The sequence below is a fragment of the Peromyscus californicus genome, unplaced genomic scaffold, assembly GCF_007827085.1.
Source record: "Peromyscus californicus insignis strain IS unplaced genomic scaffold, ASM782708v3 Scaffold_12__1_contigs__length_115047231, whole genome shotgun sequence".
In the NCBI taxonomy this organism is placed as follows: Eukaryota; Metazoa; Chordata; class Mammalia; order Rodentia; family Cricetidae; genus Peromyscus; species Peromyscus californicus.
Window position 1 is genome coordinate 66,903,537 of NW_026294413.1, and position 26,369 is coordinate 66,929,905.

Consider the following 26,369-nt stretch of genomic DNA (forward strand, 5'->3'; position numbering starts at 1 on the left):
AGAAACATCAGCAACTTAAAGGGAATTCTGTAGCTAACAGTCTATGAATTCATTTACTTGCAACTACTAAAAAGTGGTGTCATCCCCAAACACACAACTAATTGTTAAGACTCCTCACAAAAAATGCATGAGGCTAGGGATGGTGGTGCATGTGTTAATTCCAGCAGGTAGGAGGCAGAGGCAGGTGGGTTTCTGTAAGTCCCAGGTCAGCCAGAGCTATACCATGAGACCCGGTTTTGTTTTGTTTTAAAAAAAAAAAAAAAAAAAGAGGGAGGGAGCGAGGTTGCACTTGAGTTAAGTCAATTGTTTTTGTTTTGATACACAGTTCTAGAGAACCTGAAGGTGTAAAGAACATATGTACTATGTTACAGAAAAGCATAATATCTAGGAAAATCTTTTATATACCCTAGGTATTCCAAAGAGATTAAATTTTACCTTTCTTGGTAAGCCAATAGAAATTCCAGAAACCTGAAACTGAAGAAATGGCTCACCCAAGAGCACTGCTCAATCATGAAGATCAGAGTTCAGATACTAGCACCGCCATCAGGCAGCTCACAAGTTGTAAACACCAGCTCCAAGGCATCTGTGGGCACCCATATACACATGTGCATACATACATACACACGTAAGTTGAATAAAAACTTTTTTAAAGTTCCCAAAAACCCTTAAATTTTCAGACACACATTTATATCTACAAACTCTACCATAGCTTTTCTTAATAATACTATATTCAAAAGCTTACCTCCTGTATACCAAGGCAGAGGTAATAGATGCTGTCGGGTGCATAACTCTCTCCATTTGGTCGTCGGATCTCATTGACAAAATGGGCTAGCCCATAGTTGAGCTCAGCTGTGGTATGAGAGAGTAGATCTTCTTTTAACTTTACTGATTTAGCTAAAAAATAAAATAAAATAATAAGTAACTGTTATGTCTCTGCAACCATATTAGGCAGCTCATAACTGCCTTTTAACTCCAGCTTTAACTCTGATGCCCTCTTTTGGCTTACACGGGCACTCATACACACATGGAATACATTCACAGACATACACATACAGACATAAATAAAATTAAATCCTGAGGTTGGAGAGTAAGCGATTAAGAGCAATGACTGCTCTTCCACGGGATTCAGGTTGATTCCCAGCACCCACATGGCAGCTCACAACTGTCTGTAACTTCAGTTCCAGTGAATCCAGTACCTTCTCTGGCCTTGGTGGGCACCAGGCCAGACAAAACACTCATGCACATTAAATAATAAATCCTTGGGGGAAAAAATTAAGGTAGTAAATCTTAAAAGAAAAATAAGTGACTAATTACAGAAAGCTATTTTTAGACAAAACTTAGGATAACAAAATCAAAACACTTACGGGATTTAAGCTCATCTAATACCAGAAGATCTTCATCAAGCTGCCTAGTTTTGACCCAATGTTTCCATGCATTTACACCATATGTATACTTGAAAGGAAAGCTGCATTCTGAATTGTCAGAACTATCATCATGAGACTGGTATCCTGATACAGCTTTTCTCTTGGTACCCTGGCAATAAAAAAAGCACTGTAAATACTTTAAGTCTACATTATTCCATGAATTCTATACAAGCTATCTTTAAAGAAAGGCAACTAAAAACTATATTTCTGTTAGAATTGGCTGACATTCTGAGAACTGATGAAAGTTATCCATACTATTTCTTGAAATCTAACTACATAAATGTTTCTATACAAATTATTTTGTATAATAAAATCAGAATTAATGAAAAAGTAAGACAAACAATAATATAGTAGTAGTAGTAGTAATAATAACAATAATAATAGGGCTAGAGAGATGGCTCAGCAGTTAAGAGCACTGGCTGTTCTTCCAGAGGTCCTGAGTTCAATTCTCAGCAACCACATGGTGACTCACAACCATTTGTAATGAGATCTGGCGCCCTCTTCTGGCAGGCAGAACACTGTATACACAATAAATAAATAAATCTTTAAAAAATAAAAAATAATAATAATAATAGTAGTAATAGAAGGAAGCTGATTCTAAATATAACTTGAGACTGAAGAACTTTTTAATAACTTGAACATATAAGAAATTTACTCTTAATCTCAGCACTTGGGAGGCAGAGGCAAGCAGATATCTGAGTTAAAGACCAGCCTGGTCTACAAAATGAGTTCCAGGACAGCTAGGACTACAAAGAGAAAAAGCCAAAATTAAAAAAAAAAAAAAAACTCTTTCCTTGGTTTTCACTGTGTTTCCTTTCTTTTCTTATTGGTGCAGAGATCAGCACACGCTACGCAAGCATCTGCCATTCAGTCACAGCCCAAGTCCCTTCCGTTTAATGTTGGGTGGTGAGGTTGTTTGTCTGGAGAAACAGTATCCTTATCTAGCCCAGGTGGTCTCAAACTCACTATGCCCACAAGGTCATGAAGACTTAGACCTAACAGTTTATACTTTTAGCTCTAACATTTAATGCTATGACCCATTTGAGTCAATGGCTGTGTGTGGTGTCAAATAAGAGCTCACTTTTAGCCTACTGTGGATACTCCCTCCCTTTTTCAGTTCTTTCTTTCTTTCGAGACAAATCTAGGAAAGCCATTTTCTTACAATGTCTTTTGATCTTGCCTTATGTTGGAAGTCAAAAACAAAAAGTTATAGATAGAATATTAAACAAATTTAGATTCTATACATCTGAATGATCAAATTGTCTAGTACATATCTTGTTTCTTTATTGTTTAATTGTTGTTTTGTTGTGTTATTTTGGTTTGTTTTGTGATGTGTGAAACTGTGTGACATTTATCCCAAGCTAGCCTGGAACCTCTGATCCTCTAGCTTCTAATCTCCTACTCGAATTACAGGCATGTACCATCACACCCAGTTTATGTAGTTTTGGTGATCAAACCCAGGGCTTCCTGTACGGCAAGTAAGCATTCTACCACTAGGCTACATCCCCAGTTCCCAAAATGTCTTTCTTTCTGTACTGGCATGCTTAAGAATAAATTATACCTCTTCTATATTAATAAACCTCATCAAAAATAATGATGAAAAAAATTAATCCCTTGAAAATCATCAACACCTCCCCCTTCTCCTTTCCTTTTTGAGACAATCTTCTGGCCTCAGCCTCACCAGTGATTACAATTATGTGCCACCATGCTCACTCAGAAAATACTCTATTACTGTCAGAGCTGAATTTCCTATTTAAGTAAACTATTTTCTATTTTGACTTTGTATTAAGATACATTTTAACATCTCTTTTCCTATATCATAAGAAATCACCAATGCATCTTTCTCTATCTGAGATGCTGCTATAGAGATACGAAGTGACTACAAGACATAAAAATATTAACAAATTCTGTACCTTTTTTTTAGATCGAGGTCGGGGCTGCTCCTCATATTCTTCTCCAAAAACAGGTGGTAATAAAAACTCATTTTCCATATCAAGCTCCTCCGCAGCTGACAAGTTAGAGAAAAAAAAAGGTTTTTTTAATAGAACAGTACTGACTTATGCTACATGAACACAGCACATAAAGAAACAGTCACATGGCATGAATGAATAAGTTTGAGGTAGGCTAGGGAGTAGAAGACTTATACTTAACATAGTCTGAGTTTTGATAAACTCTGTTCATACTACTAAAAAACATATGTAACAAGTATCAATACAGAAATTTCATAGAACTATATGATACTATAAAAAGCAAACAACTAAAAACTTAGTAGATTAAACTACTAAGTCTTTTTCATGGAATGCTTTACACGTCACTCAACGGAAATTCATAAATTAGGGGGAAAATGAAAAAAAAAAAAAAAGAAACACCTTCATCTCTCTCTGTTTAAGGTCTAGAATTCACTTTATAGAGTCTCCAATTTGTAATCCTCCTGCCTCAGTAGCAGGACTACAGGTATGCACTATCACATGAGGCTTTTGAAACACTCCTGTTCTTTATTTTGAAACAGGTCCTCATTAGATCAGGCTGACCCCAGGACTTGACACATAGTAGGGGCAGCCCTTTTACTCTAATTCTGCCTACATTGTTCAATTGCTGGACTGTAGAAGTATGCCAAGATGTCCTGACAGGATACATTTCCACACTTGTTCTTAGCTAAGCAGCCCAGAAGCAATGGAGTGTGTCTTTTTAAAAAATAACTGAATACACTTTTTTCATTCAAATGTGAATTTAACTTTCAAAAACATTAAGAAAAATGCTACCAAGCTAGAAGACACGCTGACGTGCCTACAATCCCAGCATTAGAGAGGCTGAGACAAGGACTGAGGTGAGTTGGAGGCTAGCCTAGAATATAGAGCAAACTCTATCTTGATCACTACCTCTACCCCAACACTATCAATACCTTTGAATTAAAAAGAAACAAGTATCGTATTCTTCTCTAGTGTCTAAAGTTCCTGGAATAAATTAAGTTTTAGATGGGAAAGGAAAAGCAGAGGATGAAGGATATAGCTAAGTGGAAAAGCACATCCCCACATACCCACCACAAAAAAAAAAAAAAAAAAAAAAAAAAAAAAAAAAAAAAAACACACAGAAAAAAGAGACAAGTATGGAGACAATGGGTAATGACATTAACATTGATGATCAAACTATTTTAAATACAGCTCTACAATTTGATTTAACAATGATAAAGTAGTATTTAAGTACCTCTGGGGAAATCTATTTCAATATCCAAATCTGGCTCATATGGTACATCAGGCATATTGGATTGTATATCTGGGTCAGAGTTCTTTGTGAGATCTGAGCCAATTATGTCACTCTCAATAATTACACCTGTAACAAAACAATAATTTCATTAGATATAAAACTTTCAAAAAACTCAACAGTATCTGTATACTTAATCTGCCAAAGGAAAAAGTACATACCAATCTTAATATGAAAGCCACTATAAAATTGATAACTATAATTGGAAACTTTTAATCTTATACATTCTGGCTGTCCCTTTAACACTACAACAATTCCTATGTTAGAGTATTTTTCTGTGTGGGTGTGGGTGTGAGAGAGAGAGAGACAGAGACAGACACAGAGACACCTATGTCCTTGCTAGCATGACATATGTACTTCCACATAGATGAGCATGCATGTAGAAACAGAGGTGGATGGTTATTTGTTGTTGTTGTTGTTGTTTATTGGGTCCACCTCTCCTCCTTACTCTACCGTCTCCATTCACTAGGGTTATAGGCACAAGCCTAGTTCCAAAGGATACAATGCTATCTTCTGACCTCCACAGGTAAACCAGGCATAAATGTGGCACAACTCTCATACTCATAAATAAATCTTTTTAAAAATGTTTGATTTTTTTTGAGAGCATAAGTCTGTGTGTGGTGGTAGGCAAAAATAATCTTATCTATTTGAGATGATGAGGCTGAAAGACCTCTTGATCCCAAGTTTGTTGCCCAGGGAACATACCAAAACTCCCATCTCAAGATAAAACAAAAATGGAACAAATCATTTCAGTAGAGATCAAGCTTAGAATTAGAGCACACTTGGCTCAAGGCATGGTATGTATCTCTCTTTAATATTTATTACTGTTTTATGTACACAGGTGTTTTGCATGTGTATCTGTGCACCACTACATGTCTTATGCCTGTGAAAGCCAGAAGAGGGCATGAGACCCTCTGGAACTAGAATTAGACAGATGTAAGCATGTGAGTGCTGGGGGCCAAAGTGTATATCTCTTAATATAAAATATATTTCTGCTATAATTCTTTCTCCTAGCCTCCTATTAGGTTTTCCTATAGGATAGGCCGTTAAGTACTGTAATAATGACAATACACAGAAGCCATCCGCCAAACCACTTATTGACAAACTGTGATATAGTATGGCTCACTATTGATGTCTGATGACTCTGTTTTCCCCTCATCTTCAGTCATCATATCTGTCATTGTAAGCAATTCTGCATCAAGTGGATCTGAAGAAACTTTGCTTTTTAGGTCCTCAACTGTGGCAGGAATCTTCTCACTGCTGTCCAATGGAGCAGGCAGAAACACAGGAACGGGCACCTAATTAATCAAAGCATTTAATGTTAGGTATAATAAACAATACAAGGTATTTCCCCAAATTAAATGCATGATTACTATATAAATACATTATTGAAGAAAATGTTTGGCAAGAATGCATATCAAAACTAAGATGTGTACTATGGCAAGGAAATCCCAGAATATAGATACTTTAAAACATAAACATTTAGGAAAAATAAGCCAAGCTCAAATACGGTATTCTACATATTACAGGTGATTTGTGACGAAGTGAACATTTTAAGAACCTCTCTAGTTGGGCTGGAGAGATGGCTCCCAAGTTGAGAGCACTGGCTGCTCTTCCAGAGGTCCTGAGTTCAATTCCCAGGAACTACAATGGTGGCTCACAATCATCTATTAATGAGAGGTGCCCTCTTCTGGAGTGCAGATATACATGCAGGCAGAACATTGTATATATGATCGATAGATAGATAGATCGATAGATAGATAGATAGATAGATAGATAGATAGATAGATAGATAGATAGATAGATAACGAACTTCTAGTCTGTTTCAGTTCTAAATCTTATGGTTTCAACAAAATATTTCCTTTGAAGATGAATTCAAATATAAAATATAGTATCGGTACAGCACGTACACCCATCTGCTCAACTTAACTCTCTGGGATGACCATACATACAAATAAAGAGCATTATTATGGTAACAGGACGCTGACAAAATCTAACTGTGGAAGAATAGAAAAAATGGCCTCTGTTGGGTGTACATGTCAACTGCTCTTTATATGCTCATGTGTTTGAACACTTGGTCCCCAGCTGCTGGTGCTGTGTTGGAAGGCTGTGGAACCATTAGGAGGTAGAACCTCTTTGAAGGAAATGGGTCACTTGGGATAGGCTTTGAGGTTTTATAACCTAGCCCTACCTCTTCCAGTCTGCTTCCTGACTGCAGATGCAGTAAGGCCAGCAGCTCCCTCATGCTTTTGCCTCCATGTCCTCCCTCCTAAATCATGACCCAAAATAAAGCTCCTCTGTCCATGAAGTCATTTTTGTCACAGGAACTGTAAGTAGTACAGCTTCTCCAGCATCACCAAGCCAGTAAAATAAGTTTCCAAACTGCTTGCAAAAACTAGAATGCAAGGGTAAAATCTCACGCACAGGAACAGGAACTGTGGTAGGGACAGGAATATTCTGGCTGTACATGTGCATAGGCACAGGGACATAAACAGGTACAGGAATAGGCACTGGGACATACTCTGTCTTCCAATTCTCATCTGAAAAACAAGACATAGGCAAAGAAGAACATGTGTTTTACTTTGAGACATAATCTCACACTGTTATACAGGCTAGCCTTGAACTCATGGCAATCCTCCTGCCACAGCCTCCTACATCCTGGGATTACAGGTAAGGGCCATGATAATGGCATTTTGTTTTTATAAACTTGCTTTGTAGACCAAGCTAGCCTTAACTCATAGAGATCCTCCTGTCTCTGCCTCCACAGAAGTGCAATTAAAAGCATATAACCACCAAGCATGACTTTTCACAGTGGTTTTTTTGTTTCTTTGGTTGCTTAGTTTCATAATAAACTTAACTGGACAACAAGGGAAAAAAGAAATTTCCAGCCAGGTGGTGGTGGCTCCTGCCTTTAATCCCAGCACTTGGGAGGCAGAGGCAGGATCTCTACAAGTTCAAAGCCAGCCTGGTCTACAAAGCAAGTTCCAGGACAGCCAGAGCTGTCATACAGAGAAACTCTATCTTAGAAAACCAAAAAAAAGAGAGATTTCTAGTTTCTGTAAGATTTAATAAACTTCAAAGAGTAAAACTTTGTTGTTTCCTGCAACACCTGTTCTAACTTAGAACAAACACAACTTACACTTTTTAAAAAATGGAAGAAGGAAAATATATATATTTAAAAATATACTTCTATATCCAGCAGACTGTTCTGGCAATTCCCTTCAGTTTATTTACTTAAACAATTAAAATGTAGCTGAGCTGCACAGTAGCCCACTCCTGTAATCCCAGCACTCAGAAGGATTGTATTCAAGGCAAACCTGTATACAGCAAGACAGAATTCCCAGAATATCAAAAGGAAACAAAGAACAAAAACAGATAATGCTACAGATGTGAAATAAGCACCTAAATTATTTAATATCTTTATGACCAGGAGAAAAAGAACTATGTTTGTTATAATCACAAAGAAAGAGTTCTCTCAACAGGAACTATGCAATTGTAGGTTATCAGTTCAAGGAAAGTTTTATAGAATTGTGTGGTTTTTAACAAGTTATACTCTAAGCCTTTAATCAGCTATTAACAGATCGGAAGTAGTTGAAACAATATGCTTTATTCCCAAGGCCATTTAAAAAAATCACAGGTGGAAATCAAAAGGACAGGGTATCTATTCTGTAGCCTTCACTCTAGAAAAGCATGCATTTTGATTCAGTAACATCTAAGCAGGAGGTACAATTCAAAGGATCCTAAGTTACCTGTCTGACAAGATTTGGTCTGCATGTGAGGCTTACAGTAAGTTGCTTTTGTCATTGTTAAAGGTTTGCAAAGAATTGCTTTGTTCTTCATCTCTTTGTTTGGTGTAGGAGAAGGGGGTGGTGCTGAGCCCTACAGAGAAGCAAAGAGAAACATTTTTTTATTTTTGTAATTTTTATAACTTCCTAGTGCCAATTGTCTGTTTTCTTTAGTCTTTTCCTCTCTTTCTTTTCTTTCTTGAGGCAGGGTTTTACTATGTAGCTCTGGCTGGCCTGGAACTCGGTATGCAGACCAAGCTGACCTCAAACTCACAGAGATCTACCTGTCTTTGCCACCAGAGTGCAGGAATTAAAGGCATGCGCCATAAAGCCCAGCTCATTGTCTGTTTTCCAAGTCCTAAGGGGACTTACTTCCACAAAAAGTGGGGAAGTATACCTAAATGTTACTACTACTAGTTTACCAGTCTTACTCTGTGAGGGTTAACGTGAATCTACTCTAAACACTGTCGAGCAGCAGGAATTCATTCTGCAGAGCAGTGTCACCTTCAGAAGAGTCTATGAATAGGAGTGTTTTAAGAAAAAAATATAAAAACAATGATCTCTTAAGTATCAGTGAACTCAACTGTTAAAGAATTGGCTCATTTATATCTATTTTATGAAAAGAATTCTTACAGCTATTAAGGCTAACATTACAGCTTCCTGTACTGTATAGACATACTCTAATACTGATAGGTGAAATAACTAAATATAGAATACAAATTCAGTCAATCCTCAACAATTAAGGTAGCTACTCTCTTCACATATAGTTTCCTTGAACAAAGAAGTAACCCATATGGAACATGGCTGCAAAGAACTTAGGGTTGGGTTCCTGTGAGCCTCTAGTTACATTTTCATCAACTGCTTCATTTGTTTTAGAACATTTACTGGCAGTAAACTTTCAGTTACAGAATTTTTGTGTAATGATCTCACTGTACTAAGACCAGATCTATCTCTATCTCTATCTATCTCTCTCTCTCTCTCTCTCTCTCTCACACACACACACACACACACACACACTCACACACACACACAGAGTACAGATAAAATAATCACACATTGTATAACACTCACAAATCATATAGTACATGCATGTATCAGTAATGGCACATACATGCTACATAGTAATCACAGTAAGCACAAAACTATAGAAACAATTATGTACTACATAATATAAGAAGTCCTGAAAATACACTAAAAAGATTCAGCATTTGAAGTTTAATTATAAATACATTAAGTTTTACTCTCATAGAACATCAGAATCTATGATGAGATGGTATAATGATTGATTTAATTCTTGAAAACCAAGGGAAGTTAGTGGCACTAGGGTCTTGTGACTTGTTGGCAACACGAAAGATTTTACCTCCCAAGCCAACTCCAGACATGGTTTTAGCCTTGTCTGGTTAGTAGACTTGCCTCCAATCTTGATACAAAGCACATACACACGTGGTGCTTAACTCTGATGCTGTATCTTAAGCACAGGATCATATTTTTCCATACATTGACAGTTTTTTCAAGATATCTGTTCTATCTGGGCCATCTCCTCTCAGGGCACCAAAGCCTTTCCTACTCATTCACTGTACAACATAAACTATGTACATTTTAAAAATTATATATGTATCTCATATGTATATGAGTGTTTGCCTGCATACACGTATGTGCACCATCTGCATGCCTGGTGCCTAAGAGGTCAGAAGTGGGCATCAGCTCCCCTGAAACTGGAGTTTTGGATGGTTGTGAGCTACCATGTGGGTGTTGGGAACCAAACCCAGATCTTCTGCAAAAGCAGTAAGTGCCTTTAACTGCTGGGCCATCTCCTCCGTCTCTAAATTATGTTTTTAACATTTCTATTTTCTGTTACAAGAATTCAAAGCCTTCAAAACTTTTGCTCTAAACCAACACTCTCCTATCAATTAGCTAACAGTAACTTGTTTGATGTTCTCCTACGCTGTGTTAATGTAATAATAATGGCCAGTTGTCCATTGTGGTGGTTTCTTTGTTGACTCTAAGCCTTGCATCTTCCTCATGCAGTACGCCTTGAAAGTTTGCAGTCTGTTAACAATAGTTTAAAACAAATTTATATCCTGGCACATGTTAGTCAAGTGCACTTCTAATATTTAAATCAACATAATTTTTTGAATCGGAGTCTCATGAAGTTTTCCAGGCTAGCCTCTGTAGACCACTTAGGTCTTAAGGTTTTGATCAAGTCCCAGCCACATCAAGCCTTAATTTTCAACGTAGTTAGACTGACTGTCTACGAGAGAAGTGAAACATATTCATGATGTTTCCAGAAATGAGAAGGACATGAGGATTCTGGCCTAATAGATGGATTAATTCCTCAACAACTCTGAAGGCCAAGTTCCCTCCTTTTTGGTATGATATATGTCCAGAATATTTTAGACATCCCATGCTTTTTCATCTCATCTCTAATAGAATGACATACAGTTCTCTTTTTTTTTTTCTAAGTGTTCAGATACTGAGCACTGACATTGGGAGTTTGTAAAGTTGTTTTAGGCACTGATACAATTTCAAGGCTGCACAAACTGAAGGATTTAAAACTAGGTACTGAAAATTATTAGTAAGTTTGCCAATGCCCTTGAGAACACCAGACACTCCTAACAGCTCTAAAAACTTGTTCTTCATATAATTTCCTATAAAACACTTTCCAGATTCTTCATTCAGTTCTGATCTACATAAGTTCCTTCAAGTTCAACTTTTTCAACATCTCAAATGTACAAGCAGCTAGCACTAGCTGAAGTTTAACATTCTACTAAATCTGATTGTCATGCTATAAGCAAAAAGCTTCACAACAATGCTTGGCATCACACTTTTTGTAAATAGGTCATAATCTCACAAATCCACATGTTGCTTTCTTTGTTATGTCAGTTCTTGCATCGGCCTCCTGCACTGACTAGGAAACTCTTCCTTTCTTTCTCTAGTTGTTAGTATTTGTTTACTTTTGAATCAGGGTTTCCCTCTGTAGTTCTGGCTGTACATCAGGCTGGCCTCAAACTCACAGACATCTATCACCATCCACAGCTGACTTGCTAATTTTAAATTCACACCAACCATACTCAAACTTAATCTGAATGGCTTAACTAATACAGGACAAGAGGTAGCACTTTAGCACCACACTTGTGGGTCCTTATAAACAGCAAACTCAACAATAAAAATGCAAAAAATAGAGTACAATGCACACACACACACAAAAAAAGAACAGACATTTCCAATTTCCAGAATGAACATGGAAACAGTAAAAATCATAGCACTGTTTACATTTACAAGAAATATGCACCTCAGGTGACCTGAATCACTCTATATGTTAAAGATGCCCGATAAGTAGGTTTAGTTAAGTTTGGGGCAGTAGGTAAATTTACAAAAATATAATCTACAAATAATGAAGACTGGCAATGTTGTAAAAACTTTGTGTGAGGAAAAGCTTCTGGAAGAAAAGTGTGCTAGCATCCAAACCCAAAGCTTCACATTTGCTAGCAAAGTAGCTCCTCCAGTGAGCTCTTACCCCAAATCCTTCGGTCAATTTTCTTTTTAATTAATGAATCAACACTCCTACTAGACAAAGAAGAAAAAAACTGTCAGGCAGTACATGAGGCCACTTCCAAACTTGAAGTGACACAACCTCTGGAAGAGTATGTATTAAAAAGAAAAAAAAAGATTTATAAAAGTGACTGGCTCACTTGATACACATAATCTATATGGTCATGAAGGGTGGCACTAGGAGAAGCTTATTCCAGATTCAGTGGATTTCAAGCTACAAACTAATCAGAAATATAGACTCTAGAACAAGAAGGGAACATGGGTCTAATCTGTTCCGTAAAGGCAAATCAATTTATACTTCAATCTCTTCAATTATATAGTGAAGAAAAAAACTTGGCAGGAGTATCTACTATACGCCAGGCACTATGTTAGGTTTGGGAAATACCGTGATATCCCTCTATGCTGGCTAGTTTTATGTCAACCTGACACAGGCTACAGTCATCTGAAGGAGGGAATCTCAACTAAGAAAATGTCTCCATAAGATCAGGGTATGAGCAAGCCTGAAGAGCATTTTCTTAAACAGTGATTGATGTGGAAGGACCAGTCCACTTAGGTCAGACCACCCCAAGGCTGGCGGTCCTGGGTTCTATAAGAAAGCAGGCTGAGCCAGGTGGTGGTAGCGCACACCTTTAATCTAAGCACTTGGGAGGCAGAGGCAGGCGGATCTCTGTGAGTTCGAGGCCAGCCTGGTCTCCAGAGTGAGTTCCAGAACAGCCAATGCTACACAGAGAAACCCTGTCTTGAAAAAACAAAAACAAAAAACAAAAAACAAAAAACAAAAAAACAAAAAAAAAAGGCAGGCTGAACAAGACATGAGGAACAAGCCAGCAAGCAATACCCCTCCATGGCCTCTGCAGCAGCTTCTGCCTCCAGGCTCCTGCCCTGTTTTGTTTGATTTCCTCTGCTCACTGATTTTTGAGGATGAACTGTGAATGAAATAAACTCTTTCCTCCTAAAGTTGCTTTTGGTCATGGTATTTCATCATGGTAACCCTATCAAGGATACCCTTCCAACTTACAACAGAGAAATTCAAAATCACAAATGTCCTATGATTACTTCATGCTATACCTCTCCCTATTCTGTAAACATGATACCATGTCAATTAACTATGCCATAATGAAAGCCTACAACTAACTTCCAACTTTTTAGAATGTTTGTCTGCTAATCAACAGGTATGATCTATAACTATTTATGCTAATACTAAAGGACTCAAACTAATAAAAATTACGAAGACTACAGTACTCCCGTATGAAAATCTAAAAAAATAATAAATGTTTAAAAAAAATTTTTTTACAAAACCATTAGTCATCCTGTTGGGAACATACTCTATACTAAAAACATATTCTTTTTTTTTGGTTTTTTGAGACAAGGTTTCTCTGTGTAGCTTTGCGCCTTCCCTGGAACTCGATTTGGAGACCAGGCTGGCCTCGAACTCACAGAGATCTGCCTGCCTCTGCCTCCCGAGTGCTGGGATTAAAGCCGTGCGCCACCACAGCCCGGCACTAAAAACATATTCTATGCTAAAATCTACATAAAGTAACAAATTTTTCATCCTCCATACAACAGGAGTTGGGTCTTTTTATTACTGTTTCACAAGTGAGAACAGTAAGGATTTAGTTACATAATCTGGCAAGGGATTAAACGGTTAAGAGTTCTGCAGTCAGATTGCAAACATTTTCATTTTATGTCAAAGCTTGTGTTCTAACTACCATATACACTGTCTACATAACATTGGAACTAAAAAACTACCATGTGTTTCATACCCAGTATGTGAAAAGCCAGGTGAGGCACACACTTAAAATGTCAAGAGGTGCCGGGCGGTGGTGGCGCACGCCTTTAATCTCGGCACTTGGGAGGCAGAGGCAGGTGAAACTCTGTGAGTTCAAGGACAGGCTCTAAAAGCTACACAGAGAAATCGGGGGGGGGGGGGGGGGGGGGGGGGGGGGGGCGCCCACCCCTCAAGAGGTTAAAGCAGGAAGATGAGAGCAAGTTCCAGGGCAGCCGAAGGCTACACAATGACATCTCACCTCAAAATAAAACAAACTTGAGAAGGGTATCATATTCAATTTTATTTTATAAGTAAGAAACTAAAAGACAGTGAAATACTTGCTTGAAATAATCCAGCTAAGGACCAGGTGTAGTAGCATATGCTTTTAATCTCAGCAATCAGGAGGCTAAGAATGGCAGATCTCTGTAAGTTTGAGGCCAGCCTAGTCTACATGTCAAGTCCTAAGCCAGCCAGCACCACAGAGTATGATCCTGTCTCCAAAAAAAAAAACCCTCAAAAAACAAAAAACAAAACCAGCTAGCTCATCTTTGGATATGGACTAAGGGATACAGGGCTAAAAGCTCAAAATGCAAAGAAAATAGATTTGTAAGACACAGGTCTTAATAGTCATAATGGCATCCTGTCACTTAGTTATTATCATCGCTGCTTTTATATTAAAACTACGTAATGACATTCTAATTGACAATTTCTGAGTTGGAGCCTAGAGATCACACGGTTCTGAAAACCTGCTATGTGATCTTTGTTGGAGCTAGAAACTAGTAACTACAAATCATCGTCATCATCATCATCATCTTGACCACAATTAGGGCTAGTCCAGAGGCTTTTTATGATCCCAATGAACAACTCCTTGAAGCACAGAGCTTTATTTGGACAGGGCTGCTAGGAACTCCAGAGGCAACTTGAAGGCAGTCAATGCCTCACTGTTCAAGGTATGGCAAAAAATTACTTATGCTCTCTAGTAATCATTACATGTAAATGACCACTATCAACCTATAAAATTCTTCAAATGATAATTAAGGATTTGCTGCATTATACCAAAAGAAAGAAAAAGACTAAACCAAAAAAGATCAGAGCATATTATGTACATATTTTTCAGGTTTAAAAGACTCACAGATCCAGACATCTACTAAGAGATCTTTAAATCACTGCTTTTAGCTTCACTCCCTTATTATTCTCTCAGAGATCTGTATCAGGTTGGACCCTAATGTATTGCTCTGCCAAACGTTCATGTACTTTGTCCTCTGTTGTTTCTCCTGACAACGTTCGACTGACTGTTTACCATTGGCCCATCACTCTCTCCAAGGATAGAGAGAACAATCATCTCAAAGCTACCACTATGCCAATTCAAATACCATGTATTATCTTCCCCACCTGGGTAGGGGCTATCAACAATTCACTTTTTATGTTCCTTATATGTTTTTAGTACTAGTAAGTAAGTACTTACTAGTAAGTAAGCTGAATGTTTCAACAAAATAAAAACCTTTCATGATGATCACATTATATTAGGCTAATTATTTTTCACTCAAACCACACCACAGCACTAAACTGAGAAAATACTCACTGTCATTTTGGTTCGGGACGTCTGACAGCCCTGATCTAAAAAACATAAACATTTAAAATAAGACAAATACACTTTCTTGACGTTTTCTAAATCCCTGTTTATCATTGAATTTTACCAATTTTGAAAAACAATTTTAAAAAAGAATCCCAAATTTAAAGACAGCATAAAAATATGGAGGTAAATGAGTAGTTAACTGATTTTCCCCTTTGCCCCCCTATATACACAAGAGTGCTTTGGGGGAAACATTCTATTCTAAGAATTACTGCTGAAATAAAATTAAAAGCCACAACTTCTAAAGTTTTGTTGTTCCTTCCAGGCCACAACCAGTACATAATCTGCTAAGAATGCTTCTTATTTGAAGTTAGATGTCACAGGATAGATTATTTTTAAAACTATTCTTTTAATTGCTTAATTTCTCTCTAATACAGTGCAGTGATGCCCAGTATTTTTCAGCAAATAGGTTTTGAAAGGGGAATAAAATAAGCAATGTATAGATATAAAACATCATCATACTGGGGACTTGGACCTAGAGAAAGTATGAGGTTTATTTCAATTGATTTTTTCACCCATACATAAACTACAAGAGACCTGACCTTTTTCAGGGGAGGCTTACTAGAGTTATATATGACCTATTGTCCTCCTCTACCATTGAGCCATACCCCAGTCTAAACAGCTATCTTCAAATCAACTGTATATTATCAATGTTTGGGATTCAGAACTAGGAAGATAAAGAATGTAAAGAGATTAAGTGGCCACATTACATACCATAATGGAGGTTTTCAGGTCCTTTCTGGGTCGTCATGTTGGGCTCATTTTGCTGACAGTAGAAACGTAGTAAGCAGTGTTGATCACAGAAATGTTTCATCTCCCCACGCCACTGCACTCGCTCTTTAAGAGTGCCTTGAGATTTACAGCAGTCACACCTCGCAGCCTTAATAAGAAGGGAAAGTGCTCAGACATTTCAAATGAGAAGATTTAACATACCATACACATTAGCTGACAAAAGTGGTGAGAAAGTACTGAAATGTTATCAAAGAAGAAATAAAATTTTAAGTCACACACGAAGACTAAATAAATGTGTAATACAGATTGACAAACTCTAATCTCATATTACCAAAGTCAAAAAGAAACAACAATGGCTGGAGAGATGGCTAGTAGTTTTCTGTATTTGCTGTCCAATTGTTAGGACTGGAGTTCTGATTCTAACACCTGTAAAACCAACTAAGCATACTATAAACACTCATAAATCTACCTGAGGGATCTCATGCCCTCTTATGGTATCCATGTGCAGGCATGTGCACCTGTTTACACACACATGAATCATTTAAAAAGTAATTAAATCAACAATGATTAGACAAACTGATAGAATTTACTAGAAAATAATTTTGAAACTGAGCATGATGGAATATACCTATTACTCCAACAGTCATGAAGAAAAGGCAGGAAGCTGGCAAGTTTGAGGCCACCTTGGGCTACACAGCAAATGTAGGCTACAAAGTAAGATCCTGACTCAAATAAAAATAAACAAAACAGCCAGGCGGTGGTAGTGCACGCCTTTAACCCCAGCACTTGGGAGGCAGAACCAGGTGATCTCTGTGAGTTCGAGGCCAGCCTGGTCTACAGAGCGAGATCCAGGACAAGCACCAAAACTACACAGAGAAACCCTGTCTCGAAAAACCAAAAAATAAATAGATAGATAGAGAGATAGACAGACAGACAAAACAAAACAAAAACTTAAACCAAATAGCATTAGTACAAGACAATTTTTTTTTTTTTGGTTTTTCAAGACAGGGTTTCTCTGTGTAGCTTTGCGCCTCTCCTGGAACTCACTTGGTAGCCCAGGCTGGCCTCGAACTCACAGAGATCCGCCTGCCTCTGCCTCCTGAGTGCTGGGATTAAAGGCATGCGCCACCACCACCCTGCAAAAGTACAAGACAATTTTTGAGGGCCATAATCATAACAAGTAGGAATCTCTAGCAATCATATTAACTTGAACAGTTCCTACAGTAAGCAGATTTCCATGCTTAAGTATAGAAGACTGGACTGTTTTAATTAAAGAAAGAAAATGAGTCCACTGAGTGCACTGCAGGACCACACACTGGGCAATAACAGGAACTTCCTGTAGAAAGACCAAAGTAACTCTGAAGCAAGGTCTTATGATGGAAAACTCAGAAATAATAGCTTCAACTATTTTAGTTTTCTGACAGTTTAATATAAAATTTAAAAGGAAAGAGTTAATTTTCTGACAAGAACTTGAGAGTGTGTTTTAAAAGAGCCAATACTTACTTAAAAGAAAAAAAAAATTTTTTTGCCGGGCAGTGGTGGCACACACCTCTAACCCCAGCACTTGGGAGTTAGAGCCAGGCAACTCTCTGTGAGTTCGAGGCCAGGCTGGTCTACAAAGTGAGTTCCAGGACAGGCACCAAAGCTACATAGAGAAACCCTGTCTCGAAAAACCCAAAAATTAATTAATTAATTAAACTTAATAAATAGATAGATAGATAGATAGATAGATAAGTTAAGATAAGATAATTTATCAGAATATCCAATCAGAAACCAGGTGGTGGTGGCACATGCCTTTAATTCCTGCACTCTGGAGGCAGGGACAGATGGATATCTGAGTTTGAGGCCTGCCTAGTCTACAGAAGTTCCATGACAGCCAGAGCTACACAGAAAAATCCTATCTCGAAAGAAAGAAAAAAAAATGAATAAATAAATAAAATCCAATCAGATCTATAGCTAGGAAAGATCAACAGATCTACAACTAGATCAAAGCAATCCAAAACTTCACATTAAAAACAAAAACAAACAAACAAAAAAAACCCACCACCCTAAAATTCATACAATTACACTTTAAAGCAGTAGCTCAATACAGGGAAGATGTCCACTTTAAAGAGATACTATTTCACCTAAATCTTGCCCACCTTTTAAAGACATTTTGATCAGTGAGTGAAACAAACAATGTAATTAATTCCAAATAGAATAAGAAAGTTTCTAGCCGGGCGGTGGTGGCGCACGCCTTTAATCCCAGCACTCGGGAGGCAGAGCCAGGCGGATCTCTGTGAGTTCGAGGCCAGCCTGGACTACCAAGTGAGTTCCAGGAAAGGCGCAAAGCTACACAGAGAAACCCTGTCTGGAAAAACCAAAAAAAAAAGAAAGTTTCTAATCTAAAATTAAATTACTATAATTTTAAAAACTATCAGCTTAACAGCTTAGAAATTCTGATAATACTAATAAGTACTACTTTACAGTTCATAATAATTGTAGTTGTGGCTTTTTCATTTCTTTAATCCATGGTTTTATATTGTATATGTGATTATATCTCAGCGTATATCTCAAATGAACTATTAATAAATACTTTAAGGGTGTATCTCAGAAGAAGAGTACATTTTAGCTTAAGAGGGGAGAAAAAAGCAAGCTCCTAGTTGAGAGATACTAATAAAGGATCACATTGGTACACAGGTCTTAAAGAACTAACAAAGATGGACCATAACACACTGTCTCTTTTTCTCCATTTCAGCTCTCTTGCTGAATAAACATTAAACAAATGAAGCTTTGTGGTATATATTATAAGCAGTAACTGATGTTAATAAGCCTTGTCCAAAAACTTATGAATCAAATTGTATACTGATAGTATCATGTAGTAATCTCACTCACAGGAGCATTTAGTGTTTAACCTAGGTCATTATGATGGTTAATCTCAGCTGTCAACTGTATTTCAAGTGGGAAGACAGCACCCTAGATAAAAGGAGAGCAAAGAAAGATGTTTTGCTTTTGTCCATTGGCCTTGGTTCTCACTAGCATGTTCATCTACCTACTGCTGCTAATAATCTTTTGCTGACATCAAAACCTAGATTTTAGGGGCTTCCAAAAAGGACTCCCAGCAGCTCTCGGAGTACCAGCCTTGAAAACCAAACCACAACTGCTAAAACACCCAACCTCGAGGACTGAACTGCTACCAGGCCTCTCCCGTGAGAGACAGTCACTGTTGGTAACAAAGAATCCCCTTTTAATATACACATTCTATTAGGTCTGTCCTCTAGAGAATTCTTAATACAGTTATACTTGACTCAATAATGGAAAAGTTCCTATCTACAACTCTTACCAACTAAAGACTACTTGAAACTAAAGTGTTTCAGGTTCTTTTTGTTTCTGTCCATTTACAATCAAATCATAAGGAAAGAAATAAGCTTACCACCACTTACAAATGAGTCAGAGCACAAGAAAAAAGCAAGTAAAGCTGCAGCCTGACTACCCCCTCACTGAGAACCTGAGATAAAAGCCTAATACTGACCTGCTACCTCAGCTCTGCAAAATGAACGCTGAAAACCAACACTCAAAAATTAAAGATCCGACTGACTAACATCAAATATTAAAAATGAAGCTACAGGATTCCAGCAGAAAAGCCAAGTCAAAACCTGTACTTTATCATGACCTCATGATAGATTGGCAAAGGAAACACAAAATGAGTTGCTATAAATAACTAGAAAATAAAAGCCCTAATAAAAGTAAAACACACAAAAGGAGTTCTCAATTTAACATCTAAGCCAAAATTCAGTTTGTGTAAAATTTATCAAATTACCATAGCATAGTACTCTGTTGGCTTTCTGAAAAGGTAGGTATCAGGATGCTCAACCTTGCCTCAAAAACCCAATCAGGAACTGGAGAGATGGCTCAGTGGTTAAGAACACTGACTGTTCTTCCAGAGGTCATGAGTTCAATTCCCAGCACCCACATGGCAGTTAACAGCTGTCTGTAACTACAAGATCTGACACCCTCACACAAACATGCATACAGGCAGAACACCAATGCACATAAAATAAAAATAAAAAAATTATTTAAAAAGAAAAAAAACCCCAGTCAATCATCTTGCTTCCACATCCCAAGTGCTAGAATTACAGGCATATGACACCATACCCAACAATATTTTTATTTAAACCAGTAATTCAAAAGAACATAACTAAGTATATCCTAACCCAAAAAAATCTAAATAATAAAGTAAGTCCTTCATTCTAAAATCATATATATTTAGTTTTCCTACATCCAGCTCCTTTCTTCCAAAAAATTGAAAACAATTTGTCCAAAGAAAACCAGGGCAGGATTAACATCAATTACACATTTTAAAAAAAAATCTACTTTTTTCCAACTAAAAGGATGAGAACTTAAAACTAACAATTCTAAGCTTAATGCCATAAACAAAATTGTGAAGGCTGAAAACTTTTATTTATTTTATGTATTTAAGGTTTTTAGTGGCAGGTATGTCTATGAACCATGTGCATGCCTGGTGTCCATGGAAGTCAGAAGAGAGAGTCAGACCCCTAGAACTGGAGTTACAGATGGTTGTGAGCCTTAACATGGGTGCTAGGAACTGAACCTGGGTTCTCTGCAAAAAAAAAAGTAGTGCTCTTAACCACTGAGCCATCTTTCCAACCCGTAAAGACAGGGTCTTCTTGTGTAAGCACAGGCTGGCATCCAACTGGCCATCCAGATGGCTCTGACAGCTTAAATTACAAGTATGAACCCCTACACCCACATAAAACAAATTTTATTTGATTTTTTTTGGTTGTCTATCAACACTTTTTTTCTATTCTAACTCAAAAGAGTTTGCAGAAAGTCTATTTAATCTAGTGTAAAGATCAGAAAATACAGATTATTCACAATGTCTTAAGAAAAAGCCTATGTAGTTGCTGAATGAGAATGCACCCAATAGGTTTCCACATCACAATACTTGATCCCGAGTTGGTAGCAGAGACGTACGTAGCCTTGCTTGAAGAAGTCAGTCAGTGTGGGTAGGCTTTCAAGAGGTAAAATTCTCCCGCCACTTCTAGTCTGCTCTCTGCTATGTGCTATGTGCTTACAGTTCACGATGTGCGTTCTCCAGGCACCACGACAACCTGGTGCTTCTACCCTGACACTATGGACTCTAACCCTCTGGAACCATACACCAAAGTACTTTTCTACAGGTCACTTTGGCCATGGTGTTTTTATCACAATAACAGAAAAGTAATTAATACAGCATACCAGTAGAAAATTTAAAAGCATAATGTTAAATGTTTCAATTAAATTTATCTTGTGGTACTTAGCATCAAACTCAGAGCCTTTCACTTACTAAAATAAGCACTGAACTATACAGTTAAATCTCATTATTAAATTTAAATACTAAAATATAAAATTATTTTAATTATAGGTAGTCTTTCAATGTTGTTATGTATATTACACAAAGGTTTATGGGTTTTAAATAAGAATTACTGTATTGGTGCAAAAGAAACAGCAATTTGGGGCTGTGACTCTTAAACACACATTATGTGTAACTTGGAAAAAAAATCTTTACCCATAAAAAGGGACCATTACAAGTATCACCTTGGGGGGAGGGAGGAAAAAAAAATGTTTGTTAATTCCAGAGACATCTATCTACGCTTTTGGATTTGACAAACTCTTATTAGAAAGTACTTTCTGTATCCTTCTGGTTATAGAAGCACTTTCCCTTCAAAAAGTTGTCAAGATACTTGAGAAAGCAGTACCTCATTGCAAGAGGTTGGGACCATAACCTGCCTCATCTTCTGAAGCATTAGTTGTGCAACATGCAGTGGGTGTTGTGAAAAAGAACTGGGTCCTTCTGTTGACCGATGACAGCTACAGAAGTTGGCGGTTTTCAGGGTAATCGCATGGGTTTTCTGAGCCCATTTCTCTAGGATTCAGAACACTGCAGTTGATCAGGTAAGGCAGCAGACAACAGTGACAGTGACCATGGCTCTTTTTTCAGTGAATGTTTAGCCTTGGGAAGTGCTTTAGAGCTGATTCTCAGCACAGCACTGAGCTGCCAACTGCCAGTTGTATACAACCCACGTTTTTTAAGATTTTAATTTATATATTTATGTATGTATGTCTCTCTGTGTGTATATGCCACCTGTATGTAGCTGCCCACAGAGAGGCCCGAAGAATGTGTCAGACTTCCTGGAGACATTTCCTACAGACATTTATGAGGAGCCATGTTAGTGTTAGAAAATGAACTCAGGTCCTCTGGAAAAACAGCAAGTGCTCTTAACCATGAAGCTATCTCTCTAGCCACTACAATCCACTTTTTGTCAAATGTCACAATCTGATCAACAATTAGTTTGTTGATGGGCAGTGGTGGTGCACGTCTTTAATCTCAGCACTCAGGAGGCAGAGGCAGGTAGCTCTCTGTAAGTGAGGCCAGGACAACCAGAGCTACACAGAGACACCCTGTCTCAATAAAATACAATACAATTTCAGCTATGAGGCGGCCACTTTTCCCACTATCCCCTTTCCAACTTGCCTCAAATGCCTAGTGACCCCTGACTACTCATGTAGTTATAAGAGGATCAGCTTCACTGACTGCTTTCCAATAGTCACTGTCAACTTCCAATGGCCATTACTACTCTCCTTATCTTCAAGGCTCAAGTCTCCTTTGCAAAAGCCCTTGAACCATCACAATGCACTGTATACTTTGCTAGAAGCTCCTGGACCAAACACATTGTTGATGTTTTTTCAAGTTACCTCTGTGCTTTATGACTCACTTTGAACTTGAATAAGAAAACCACTCAAATCTGCTTTCTAACATACTTTTCATAGTGCAAAATACGTAACAAGTAACAAGTCACTAACAAAGCAAAAAGAGAAAGTGAAAAATGAGCACTAAAATGAAATGTATAACCACATTTATTATATAAGAACATATTTCATGGGCTGGAGAGATGGCTCAGAGGTTAAGAGCACTGACTGCTCTTCCAGAGGTCCTGAGTTCAATTCCCAGCAACCACATGGTGGCTCACAACCATCTGTAATGAGATCTGGTGCCCTCTTCTAGCCTGCAGGGATACATGCAGGCAGAACACTGTATATATGATAAATAAATCTTTAAAAAAAAATTTTCACTATAAAAAGACAAACTTCAACAATATAAAAACCGACATTACTTTGCTGTGGATACCGTTCTGTATAAATAAAACACTGACTGGCCAGTAACCAGGCAGGAAGTATAGGCGAGACAAGGAGAGAGGAGAATTCTGGGAAGTGTAAGGCTGAGGAGAGAGACACTGCCAGCCGCCGCCATGACAAGCAGCATGTAAAGATGCCGGTAAGCCACGAGCCACGTGGCAAGGTATAGATTTATAGAAATGGGTTAATTTAAGATATAAGAACAGTTAGCAAGAAGCCTGCCATGGCCATACAGTTTGTAAATAATATAAGCGTCTGTATGTTTATTTTATAAGTAGACTGCCAGGGCTCTGCGGGACCCAGAGAGAAAACTCCAATATTACTTCTGCACCAACCTAATATAAAATACAGAGATCTTATACGTTCTGAAATGTACTGCTTCTCTGAAATGTACTGCTTCACTGAATTGTCATCACTGAGCACTACACAAATGAACATTATTAGCATGTACAATTAGCATGTATGAGGCCCTAGATTCAATCCCCAGCACTATCAAACTAAAGTAACAAAATGGAACATAAGACAACAATGTGGTCTACTACAAAACAGCACATCTTTACCTGCCACCAAGGAACAAAGAAACAATAAAATTTCTCTATTTTCATTATAGATAATATAAAGAAAATATGAAGAGTAAAAGAAAGAGATAGGAAGGAGCACACAAGAAAAAGAAATAATAGACACAAAGAGAATAACTAGTCCAAGAAATAAAGCTAGTTTATTCTATAAACAAAAACCAAAATCTCAGCCGGGTGGTGGTGGTGGCGGCGGCGGCGGCGGCGGCGGCGGCGGTGGCGCACGCCTTTAATCCCAGCACTCGGGAGGCAGAGCCAGGCGGATCTCTGTGAGTTCAAGGCCAGCCTGGTCTCCAAAGTGAGTTCCAGGAAAGGCGCAAAGCTACACAGAGAAACCCTGTCTCGAAAAACCAAAAAAAAAAAAAAAAAAAAAAAAGAAAAAAAAGACATTTAAAGAAAAAGAAATTACTATCACATCACAGCAACTTCTGTCTCAGTCAGTGAATGATAAAAAGTAAAATGGTACCTTTAAATACGTAGTCACCAAATACCTTTACTGTTTTGTGATTACTCAAAACAAAATTTCAATACTAAAACCTCTTATTCCTAGCACCATTAAAAAATAAAAACAAAATCTATACTAAAGATGTAACACAGTGTTGATGTGTGAAGCTACGAGTTTGATCTCTCGAAGGGTAAACAAACAACTTAATAAAACCTAAACTGAAGGTAACAGTGCATTTGTGTATTAAACAAAAATTAATCACTAATAAGATCAAAATAACAATGGGGGACATTTTTTAAATACACTCCTTTAAAATATGAAAATGTAAGAAGAGTGTTAAAGTGTGTGTTCACTGTGTATTTCTAAACTTTGGACTTTAAAACTTCAATTATCCAAAAGCAACAGTAAAATAATGAATTAGCTTTCTAAAGTATACCAAAACCATTTTATGAAGGTACACCACTGAAAATACATGAAATTTCAATTATTTTACCTCTGGCCAGGAAAGAATTCTTCCTTTAGTTAGTATGATGATTTGTAGATACATCATTAACACTAATCATCTTCATAAAGTGAATAAACTAAGTCAGATTCTTCAAACTTCGTCTATCTCACAATTTAGGAGTTATGGTATCTATCTTCACATGCTTTAAAACTGTATCCATAAAGAAGTACCCCTAAGGTACTTTTTCCATGTTATCAACATAGAAATTAGTAATTTTTTCTTACGTAATATCTAAATTTTCCTTGGGTAACATGATGATATATACACTCCAACTTTATCTTTATTTTCTCATCTAAAAAAAAGTCACCAGGAATGGTGATGCACACCTTTAATCCCAGCAATCAGGAAACAAAGATCTATAATATCAAGGTCAGCCAATGCTACACAGTGAAACCCTGTCTCAAAAACAAGTAGTTAATGCAATAGTCCAAAGGTTATTATTATACTGACATTTAAAAGTTTTTTATAAGATACAACACAAAGTTGTTCCACACCTCTATTCCACCAAGAGTCATTTACAAATGAACCCACACACACATAAAAGCAAAGACTTACAAAACACTAGATAAATATTTAAAGCTACTATTGTTGTTGATCAATACTGACAATGGAGTCATTAAAATAAAATTAAGAGAAACATCCATTTTATGAAGCTACACTATTGAAAATACATGAATAGCCTAATGATTGGTAATGCCTAAATTCAAAAAAAAAAAATAATAATTCTACTTCAACTTATAAAAAACAAGTAGAAAAAAACAAAAACAGTCTTAATGAACAGCTGAATCAGGGCTAGGCATAAAGTATGCAAATTTAAAAAACAAAAGAGTTTCTGTCACAATAATAGCTACCAAGAATTTTAAAAGACTACCCAAAGTAGTTGCTGCAGTCAGAGTATGTATGTAGTTACTTGCCTTGTAGTACCACTCCTGAAATTTTTTACAGCAGTCTTCACTGCAGAAGTCTCTGAGAACTCCATCAAGCTCTTTAGTTGCTCCCTTCTTACACAGCTGAGAACAATAGTTGCACGTAACACATCTTAATCCTAATCGTCTTGCAAAGTCTTGTTTGTATAATAGTTTGCAGCCTGAAAAATGTTACATTTTTTTAAAGAACACATAAAAAGACAAATTTTAAACTGAAACAGATCTTATAAGACTAGTTAATGATTAGTTTCAGAAAATGCTCAATATACTCACATAAAAAGCCCTCTCTCCCTTCTGATTAAAAACTTACATATGGGGCCGGGCGGTGGTGGCGCACGCCTTTAATCCCAGCACTCGGGAGGCAGAGGCAGGCGGATCTCTGTGAGTTCGAGGCCAGCCTGGTCTCCAGAGTGAGATCCAGGACAAGCACCAAAACTACACAGAGAAGCCCTGTCTTGAAAAAACAAAAACAAACTCAAAAACCTACATGTGTATGTTCAGGCCCACGTGGAGGCCAGGGCTTGATGCCAGTTGTCTTCCTCAATTTGCCCTCCACCCTATTCTTTAACACAGAGTCTCTCATTGAA

At 37.4% G+C, this 26,369-nt stretch overlaps 1 protein-coding gene across 1 annotated transcript in view; it reads right to left on the reverse strand.

Annotated features, from left to right (window-relative positions):
- Zmym2 (zinc finger MYM-type containing 2) overlaps positions 1–26,369 on the reverse strand; it is an 84,014-nt gene that overhangs the window by 9,299 nt on the left and 48,346 nt on the right. Inside the window, exons 11-20 of the mRNA XM_052733114.1 lie at positions 25,771–25,943; positions 16,138–16,303; positions 15,373–15,407; positions 8,435–8,564; positions 7,110–7,225; positions 5,812–5,983; positions 4,629–4,754; positions 3,338–3,432; positions 1,365–1,533; positions 743–894 (exon numbers count right to left, since the gene is read on the reverse strand). Coding sequence (XP_052589074.1) covers positions 743–894; positions 1,365–1,533; positions 3,338–3,432; positions 4,629–4,754; positions 5,812–5,983; positions 7,110–7,225; positions 8,435–8,564; positions 15,373–15,407; positions 16,138–16,303; positions 25,771–25,943 — 1,334 coding nt within the window. The remainder of the gene's footprint in view (positions 1–742; positions 895–1,364; positions 1,534–3,337; positions 3,433–4,628; positions 4,755–5,811; positions 5,984–7,109; positions 7,226–8,434; positions 8,565–15,372; positions 15,408–16,137; positions 16,304–25,770; positions 25,944–26,369) is intronic.